Below are 10,200 nucleotides of genomic sequence, written 5' to 3' on the forward strand. Positions count from 1 at the left end.
CAACTAATAAGCTAATGATGCCAAACATAATATACATATACGATACACTTAGACCACATTCAGCTGCTAATACTTGTGTAGTTTTACTATGACAGGGTTTTTCATGCAGGACTTTTCCTTGTAATTGAGTACAGCTACATTGCTGTATTGCTACTTTCACTTAGGTGAAGGATTTTCTTCAACATCTGCAAAAATGCTGCATTATAATAAACGTTGCTAATGGATGATGAAGGTGGTAATATAGTGGATATGTTAAAAAATGCACATACATAGTTTGAATTCTGATTTAGTCACATTTATCTCTGCACAGGTTGACCCTTGTATTGGTACTTTTACTCGAAGGATCTGAACACTAGTTCCACCACTGTTACTTCATAAGAAAGCCACGTTATAAGCACTTGATGTGTTTTGCATGCAAAAACAGTATTTTTTACATTTTAAATTTGGATTAAATAGTATAATATTTCCCTCTGTAATATAGTCTCACATAGCCAGACTTATCTCCACAGTGCTCTGGAGAATGGTCTGACTGCAAATAATCCTGATTTTACAATGCAATGCTCAGTTGTGTTTGTATTTCTTCAAACGAAACACAGTCGTTTTGGGTAGCAAAATAGTGCAGAGTGAATTATTTTCATGGAACATTTGCATGTAAAAAGGGGAGCACTGTCATTAAAATTCACCCCAAAAAAATCAAGCTGGGAAAAAATTTCCAACATGTAGTTTGGTTGCTGCTCTGAGGTTTGTGTTGTTGTTTGCCATAGTGAAGGGGATTTCAAAAATGGAAGCACATAGATAACTGAAGGGGCATAGAAAGGCAGATGAAATGCAGGATGGAAACTGAAGATTTATACCTAAAATCTAGATACAAAGAGTCAGACTAAGTGGAGTATAAAGTAGCATGAAATGAAATAAGAACCTCTAATTTGTACTTCAGTACATGAGTAAATCTACTGAGTTACATTCTACTGCTGGATAAAGCAGAAATCTGACTCACGAGGAGAGCACGATGGCCACTGCATCATTCATTACACTTTCTCCAAACAGCAGAGCGTAGAGATCCCCGTCTGCGTGGAGCTCATTAAAGATGGCCAACACCGTCACTGCACACAGAGATGAAGGAAAAATTCTCATAACAGCAAGAAAAGAAACTGCATCTCATTTTCTTGTCTGCATGCGTGTCTCGTACCTGGGTCTGTGGCAGAAATGATAGCACCAAAGAAAAGGCAGTCGGTGTAGTAGAACTTGTCCGTCAGCTGTCCGACCACCTGCATCAGCTTGACCACACCGTACATCAGGTTCCTGTAGATGGATGCCCAGTGAAGAGGGACAGCAAAACGTACAGCATGTTCCAGTCAAACAACAGACAACAACAGGGATTTAATTTCATAAAGTTTGTAAGTTTTAACTGATATTTGATAAACAGAAAGCTCACCCAATAACAAAACAAGAGATGGCAGTGCCAAGAAACGCATAGGTTATGATGGAGCCCAGATTCCTGAAGAAGTGTCTCTGGAAAAGGAAAAAGAAGAATAAACAGTTTCAATGTGCAGGTTGAACAAAAATGTCATTTTCAGAAACTCATTTCTTGCAGTAATAAAAGAAAATGTCTTCAACATGAGAGCCTGCAGCCTTCGGGTCAGGAACGGCCGACGGGTGGGCGAGCAACTCCCTGTCAAACACGACTAGAAACACAAACACAAATCCAGCTGTTTGACTGGTTGTAAAACAAATAAGCAGCAAAAGACACAAAAGCTTCTCCAGATCAGTTCCAAACGGAGCAACCCACAACTCCCTGTGCAGAGTCTGAGACAAAAACTGTTGAACCAGAATTCTAAAAAGGAAATGTGTCTTTTCCTCAGTGACTGTCACACAGAAACAAAGAAAGTGCTGTTTTGGGGGTTTTTTTGCTCGGGGTATACTTGTCAGATCTTCTGTAGCAGCTCAGCTAGATGGCATGTGGCTAATTAGCCCAACATCTGCATATCAGTTACCATCCTGGGAGCTTTGTGATGATCTAAAACAGATGATTAACAGAAAGTGAGGTTAAAAAAAAAAAGCTTGCAAACATTACGGCTGCATGGTTTTTCTCTCAAGCTTCTGGACTCTCATTGCAACAGGGGGACCTTGAAAAAATCATGCAACTTTTCGGCTGACATGACCTCCCTCTTCCTATTTCCTGAGGTTTGCTTGACTCAGCAAATTCCATCTTGAATTACACTTTCACAAGAACAACACAAAAACCTGCAAACACATTCTTCTTTTGCAGTAGCGATAAACTGTTATTGCGTGATTATTTAAAACATCCATACTTTTCCAAAAGAAGAAATAATTGTCTCATACTAAAATAAACTTTAATGGGTATATTTGTCTATTTACAGTATATCAGTGCTGAAAACATGGACCAGTATTTTCAAATATTTGCTGGTTTCATCTTCTTAAAAAGGCAGATTCTCTATGTCTTACATGATTGTAAATTGAACACTGTAGAGTTGTGGACCCCACTGGCACGACAAAATAAGTAATCTGGCATCACCTTGATGAACCCTTAGAGTCAGACAAATTCACTTTCCAACAACGCTAACTGCTCATCAGTGCAATAAAGTCCTGGCGAGACAAAAGAATTCAGAATTTACATCACATTTAATCATCTGCCTGGTTTGCATGTGAACACTTCGGTGAGAAAAATAATCACAATCATCCCATAATTATGGTTATTGGCAAATTCCAAACAATCTCCCCAACACAGTGAAGAAAACATATCTCTACTGCCAGTATTTTATAATGAGATATATGTATTATGCATCATGAGGCATAATGGTTTTTAATACAAAATATTTATTTTCCTTGATATAAAGGCTAATATAAAAAAATATCATATCAAAGGATGGCAGGTCTGTTAGCATTGACAGTTCTGGAAAAATTAGGACATAGTATGTATGGCTAGCTCTAATTTTTACCAAGATGAGAGCTAAAAAAAAAAAATAAAGGTAGTGTAATTACTCTGAAAATACCCTTGGGGTTGTAGGGCTACACAGCAGTTAAACAATCATTGACAGCAGGACTTGCTGTACATATTAGCATGATGACAAGTGTACAGCCAAACCAGAAACTCTGCAAGAAAGTACTTCTTTGAGCTAAATGCTAAATTTAAGAGGGCAACATAATCAAAATAACAATGATGATATGCTAGTGTTGAGTATCACCATCTTTAGCTTACTGTGCTATAATGCTATATTGTTGCTAATTAGCAGAAAGTACAGTTAAGGCTGATGGACGTATCATGATTTTTGCAAGTACTTGGTCATGATGATGGCATTAAATGACCACAAAAGTCAGTGCAATTCATCCTGTGGGGAACATGAATGTCTGGACCAGATTTCGTTACAATCCAGTCAGAAATTGTTGAGACATTTCAGTCTTCACCCTGAAAGTTCACTGCTTGGTGGTGCTAAAAAAAAAATGGAGCAGTGAAAACAATATTAAACACAGTGGGATTCATCCTCTGACAACCATGAGGCCTGTACATTTTTTGTGGCCCAAATCATCTTGTCGATGTTTCACAAGATAAGTTAAAACTTTGACCTGCTGGCAGCACTACAGGAAAAGCCAAGTGAGCACAAAATGCATTATATAAGTATAAACTTTCATGGCAATCCATTACACACAAGGGCTAATCAAAAGTGTTGGTGTTTCGTGGTCATTCATGTACAACACGAGTGAGCTGCATGAAACAGTTCTTTCAACAGTGGGACCTGTGTTCATCATATTTTTGTGAACACTGGTAGGTGTGCATTTGCAATTTCTCCATTGACCTCAAAGTGGATCAGAGAAGAAAATGTCACATTCTAGTTTAGTCAGCATTTGGATGATCGACCATTATGTGGAGGATCATCACCAATGATGAGAGGTTGGTCTGCAGCTACCACTGACAGATAACACAGGTGTTTTCGCAGTGAAAGTGCTGCAGTCTCCAAAACTAGACAAAGCCTCCAAGACCAGACAAGGTACATCAGAAGAACACCAGGAGCATGTGCGCCGTTTTCTGCAGCATTCACGTGGTTGTGCAACAGGAATTACATTGGACTGTCAAGGCAGAGTTCCACTGTAATGTCCTGAGGGTGTTTGAGGAAGAACATTCAGTGTGAACGACCTGAACTGTGGCTTGATGCCATGTGGGAGTTGCAATGTGTGGCACACCCAACCATAGTATGGTAATTATGCACAGGTTTTTTTTGACCACAACAACACAATCATTGCTCCCCACCCGCCTTACTGGTTAGATTTTGCTTCCTGCAACTTCTTTCTCTTCCCGAAAATGGAATATAAGTTGAGGAGTCATCATTTTGATACAATATAGAAGATCCAGCACTTATCACAGGTTGTGGTGTACATGTTTATATCATGGGACTTTCAGGAACTATTACAAGTGTTGAAGAAGCCCTGGGAGCATTTAAATGCTGCCAAACGAGACAGCTTTGAATGGGACGGTTGCCATTTATTTATTTAAATCAGATGCAGTTTTGGATTTAACTTAGGTCGAGTCTCAGAAGTTTTTGATCACCAGTTGCAGTTGATCAGACATTTCTGTAAGGATCATCCATCCAAGTGCCCATCATTGCCACCATCAGAGCTACACCCCTATCATTGCTACAAACTAAATTACTGATCAACCACTTCACTATAAACCATTGTCAGACTCCTGTCTGCACAGTAGCAAAGCAGAAGGCCATTTCCCCTCATTCATCTAACTTCTCCTTGATATGATTTATCACTGTATAATCGGATATGGATGCCCTCACATTAAGACCATAGATCAAATGTCAGCAGCTGCTTAAACACATTTCAGTCTCCATTATTTCAAGGTCAGAACATTAAAGCATCGACACAACACCCAATCTTCATGCATAAAAAGACCAACCTGCCGTACTTGAAATTCACACACTGTAAATACAGTGATGGATGAGTAGTGAAAATTCAGAGCCATCCAAGGACTCTCTTGACAAAACCTTGTCTGTTATAAGACCCTAGAGTACACTTTACAACAATCAAAAGCAGAAACTGCTCATATTGTCAGCGTCAGCCGTTTTTTCTGTGCCAGCGAGAATGCCGAGAGGAAACGAAAGACATCTGCTCTGGACTTCCCCTCAAAAGGGCCACTTATGTTCAGAAAACACTGAACGCACTCACAGTCTGGCCAGTGAGTTTTTTCTTAGCTAACCATCTGTCCAATAAAAACAGCAGTTTGTGGCAACAGATAAGTCCACCTGGTCCTTCGACATCACGTCACGCAATGTCAGTTCACCTTTAGAACGCTCACAAACTCAGCATGTGACGTCTCACCTTCTTTAGACTGTACCCAGCATGGAAAATGATTGGAGGCAGCAGTATGTTGAAAAACACCTCAGGGTCAAAGGTCACCTGGAAAAGACAATCAATTTAGAGTTAACAAGGTGAATGTGGCAGAAATGCAGAACAGAATTTTTTTCTCTTTCTCTTTTTTTTTTATTTTTTTATTTTTTTACTGTTACCTTGCGCAACATATCATTCTGCTCCACATTGTGAATCTCTCTGGAGTTGATCTCCCCTTTGAGGGTGTACTCAAAGAACTTGCCGCTGACATTAAGCAGCAGGGTGCTGGCAGGTCCTTCCTTCAGTGAGCAGCTTGGAGGCGTCTTATGGTGGTAGCTGGTTGCAGGAATGCCATAACGCAGAATCACACCTACTAGCAACCCTGAGAAGACAGAAAAAAAAAACATTTGTGTAACCTTTACAATTAATCAGCTAATGAATGTGAGGCAAAGAATCCACAATTATCCAGAACTAAATGTCACCAAAGAAATCATTAGCTCAGCAGCAGACAGTTTCCCAGGTGCTTGTGCTTTACGAGGATCAGGCAGTGACACACAGCGAGCAGCCGAGCAAAGAAAGAAAAATGAGGGGATGATAAGCAGAATCTCGTGGAGAGAGCTACAGCCAGGAAGAAAAGGAATGAGGCAGGCAGTTAGAGGACATAAATCCTCCTATCAGACGGCAGTTATCTGCAGGAGACATGGCAAAGCAGAGCTACCAGCGCTGGACTCGCTGGTTGTTTCTGAGACAGGGTTAATCATGAACATCACACTCTGGCTTTGGCCTAACCACACACACAAACACATGCAGAAGGTGGTTTATTTCAGGGACAGATTTAACCACTTGTTGTTTCGTTTTCTAGCCAAGTATACTAAGTCAGATTGCAGAAATTTTAGGTTCTTTCCATGGATCCTAACAAGGAAGTACCACAAAGGAAAACGGGCATTTGAAAACAGGAAAAAACAAGTCCTAGGTGCCAAAGTAGAAAACAACTGGACTTCAGGTGGCCTTCAATACATGTATGGAGCTCCCCACCAGTCAGTTAGAACTGAGGAAGCATCTTGGATGAGAGATGAAACATCTTAAAGAGTGAAAAAGAAGTCTAGGTGGCTTTTGCTTAAGCACCTTTAGGATTATCGTGACCTGGATTACCGAGAATCTACACAGACATGAAAAAAACTATTTTTTCAGCAGAGGCTGCTCTTCGTGCAGCGAGTCAAAGCTGCAATGAGGTTTCTACTTGGCAGCATTTTTATACTGTTGAGCGTCCAACACATAAACAGTCTGATTTTGCATGGTGCAGATTTAAACATCATTATGTCTCACTGAACTAACCAAAAACAATCGCTCTGGGAGCAATTCTAGCGAGATAATGATCTAGATAATGACTCAGTCTGTCTTATTGTACATATAAAAGTGCGCACACAAGCTCTATTTTTGCTAATTATGTTCCCACCTCTGTAAATACTAAATTTCAGCTTTATTATTACTGTCAGTTTCCTTGTTTGACCTCCTGCCTGGTCCTGCTGGAGCACATGGTTTGTATTTGTGGAGCTGGAAAGCAAAACAGGCAGCGTAGTTGGAAAACCACCAAAGAGTAGTTTGCTTTTAAAGCACCAAAAAAACAAATCAAAGTCTGCCTTTTTCATGTTGAGATGTCTGGTTAATAAGTGACATTCATAGCACCGACTGACTGGGATCACGCTGATAAGCCACGAAGAAAGACGCAGCACAGATGTGGCACAGCTAAATTCTTCATGTGGCCCTGAGACATTATTTTCAGGTTGGCTTGGCATGCGTTCCTGCGAGGGGTTTCTAACTGTTTGTACCATTGAATCAATGAGATTTAGATTAGTTACATGAATTTATATGCTTGGAAAGCAGGCTGATCTTTGCTGATTTCACAGTTAATTTCTCTTCATTTGTTTAAATTAGATAGTGTGCATTACATGAGTGCATTCTGCGAACATCCATACTTAGCCTATATAAATGTCCCTGTAGGAATAATGAACTCACTGGCACAGAAATACACTCAGAACCCAGCTGATGACATCCATCCAGACTGACAAGTGTTTGATTTTCTAATTTTGTGGCCTTCTAATGTCTTTTTTTGTAGCTTGTTGGTGAAATTTAACCTTAAAGCACTCTGAGTAGCAAACCAACCACATATTTTAAGTGTTTTCCCATCACCTTTACCTAATAAGTACTATCAGAGCTTGAAGGATGCTAAAACAAATGTTATAATAGAACATATGGTGACTGTATAGAACATTTCAGATGGATATTCCCCAAATATTCTCTCACAACAGCTGCATAAGGTGTATTTTCGTATTATTGTGGTGTCATAGGAGATAAAACAGTATAGTATGCATTATGTAATACCATGTTTAAACGGCTGCATGTCAGAGAACTGATTCCCAGTCAGCCAGGGGTAAAGCTTCCCATGCAGCAGCATAGTGGAGAGCAGACGAGGCTGAGCAAACCCAAAGCACCTTCTAGAAATTAGCACTGGCCCAGCCAATTAGGAGCAATGTGAGCTGGTGGAAATGCGGAGGCGCGTCGGTGCCTTTATTCAGACTTAAATCATCTTTGCGTCCTCAGGTTTATCTTCTCATCGCCTCCGTGCAGCCGCCGTGTAACCCACAAGGGAGACTGAATCATGCAAAGCCTGCGGGAAGGTGGTGGTGGTGTGAAGGAGAGAGAGTGTGTGCATGCATCAATGTGTGCGTGTGTGTGTGTGTGTATCCAGAATATAATCTGTAAGCCTCACCGTAAATCATTGCCAGCCCGGTTTCGTGAAGGAAGCGAACCCGCCTGTGCTTGAAGAGCCATATGGTGAGGATCGTTAAGGTCAGCAGTAAGATGAATGTCAGCAAATTGACGCTGTCCTGTCGGTGACTTTCCTCAGCCTCCTTTTCGGTGGCAAGTTCTTCCATTACGTCGTCGTCCGCCTTCAGTCCCGACAACGAGCTCAGTAATATCCACATGGGTATCATGATCGCGTCCAGCGCTGCGCTCCGCTTCGGCCGTCGGAGCGCGTCCATGGCGCAGGATGCTGCTGCTGCTGCTGCTGCTGGCAGCTCACAGCCTCTGTGCCATGTCACTGCTGGAAGGTAGACACAGCTGAGCCGAGTGGAGGCACAATCCGCTGCTCGCAGACCGCCGGGTTCAACCTTTTAAAGGTACACGATGTGAAAAACAGGCGCTCCGGAGAGAGAGAGAGAGACAGACACTGCGCTGCCCTTGAGGAGGAGACCGAACCACGCCGCCACCGACTCCGCCGATTTCAACCTACTGAGTCACTGTCCGGGGATTTTGATGATTGTGCATTTCAGGGCTTGATCTTCCTCAAAACAGGAAATTCAGGCCGCGTGTAGAGGTTCAAACTACAAGTAAGGAGCACATATCCTGCTCGGATCATGTGCTGGTGGAGGTGAGAGGTATCATGGGGCCACAGCTGGAGGGGAGGGAGGCATTTCTGTAGCCTTGGACTTAAAGCTGCACTAATCTAGATTTAGTTTTATAAAAACAAGAAAATAACACGATTGTGATCAGATCAAATTTTAAACAAATGTGCCAAAAATGTGATAATTCACACTTCTTGTTGAAGCTTTATGCACAACTACAGCTGCTTTTATCTGGATGAAAATGTCGCAAAGTTCAAATCCACAAAACCATAGTGAGAGTAAAAAGTCTGTCTTGTGTTTCTTGTAACCAAATACACCACTCACGAAAAGTTAGGGATATTGTGAGAGACTCAGTGGATTTCATACATACAGTCTTGGTTTCACTTCAGAGATTTCTGGGACAGGGAGGCTATTGTATTGGGGTGATAGACACACCTCAGTTTGTGTTTTCCATGTAATGGTCTCACTGTGTACAGTGTGCCTTACATATTGGGGCCAATACCAAAAAACTAAAAGACAACCCTTTTCAGTGTGGCACCAATTTCCACATTCTGTGGGTATAAAAAGCTGGTATTGTCAGTAAGTCATTTCAAGTTCATCGTTCAAAAAGCCATGAACACACGACGTCACTTAACAGACAAGCAGCACCACCTGGCCATAGCACGCCTTCGAGTCAGTGGCAGGCAGTCTGATGTTGCTCGTGAACTTGGTGTGTCTCAAAGTGTCATCAGCAGACTTGCATCAAGACATAGAACTACTGGTACAGTTCGTGACAGACCCAGGAGTGGGGCCCCAAGAGTGACCGACCGCAACGATGACCAGTACCTCAGGACCTATGCACTCAGACATCACTATGCAAGTGCCACAGAGCTGCAGGCGCGTTTACGAGATGTGAGGGGTACTAGGGTTTCCAGACAAACCATTGGCAACCGACTCCACCGCTTTGGCTTGAATGCCAGACGACCATTGCAGGTGACTTCACTGACACCAAGACCCCGCCGTGAATGTTTGCAGTGGGCATAAGACCATGTGACCTGGACAATGCAGCAGTGGTCTACCGTCCTGTTCACTGATGAGTGTCGAGTCACCTTGCACAGAAATGATGGTACTCAGCGTTGATGGAGAAGGCGAGGTGAGCGATATGCCGACTTGATGCAACAATAACATTTCAGTCACAGTGTAGGGCTGTGGTCGCTTTTTGTCAGGTGTAAAACTGCATCATATGAAGTGAATTGGTCCTTTAAAGCTATTTCAATTGGCAAAAACAACTGGATTGGTTGCATTCTCTGGTCCAGAGCTGGTAAAATAAGGACATAAGGTTAGTTCTTCCTACTCACATGTGACGCATCCATATATAGTGGATGGACCAGAAGCCTTTTGTTGGTCGTAGCCTCAAGGTCTGAAAAGTCAAGGTAGTTTGTAAGTGTCTTAAACTTTGGTC

General features: G+C 41.9%; 1 protein-coding gene across 1 annotated transcript in view; it reads right to left on the minus strand.

Annotated features, from left to right (window-relative positions):
* slc9a7 (solute carrier family 9 member 7) overlaps positions 1-8,582 on the minus strand; it is a 44,011-nt gene extending 35,429 nt beyond the window's left edge. The window contains exons 1-6 of the mRNA XM_008281266.1: positions 8,123-8,582; positions 5,532-5,734; positions 5,344-5,421; positions 1,436-1,512; positions 1,190-1,302; positions 998-1,103 (exon numbers count right to left, since the gene is read on the minus strand). Coding sequence (XP_008279488.1) covers positions 998-1,103; positions 1,190-1,302; positions 1,436-1,512; positions 5,344-5,421; positions 5,532-5,734; positions 8,123-8,396 — 851 coding nt within the window. The 5' untranslated portion in view covers positions 8,397-8,582. The remainder of the gene's footprint in view (positions 1-997; positions 1,104-1,189; positions 1,303-1,435; positions 1,513-5,343; positions 5,422-5,531; positions 5,735-8,122) is intronic.
* Positions 8,583-10,200: the final 1,618 nt, after the last annotated feature.

This window comes from Stegastes partitus, unplaced genomic scaffold (genome assembly GCF_000690725.1).
Source record: "Stegastes partitus isolate 25-593 unplaced genomic scaffold, Stegastes_partitus-1.0.2 Scaffold228, whole genome shotgun sequence".
Taxonomy (NCBI): domain Eukaryota; kingdom Metazoa; phylum Chordata; class Actinopteri; family Pomacentridae; genus Stegastes; species Stegastes partitus.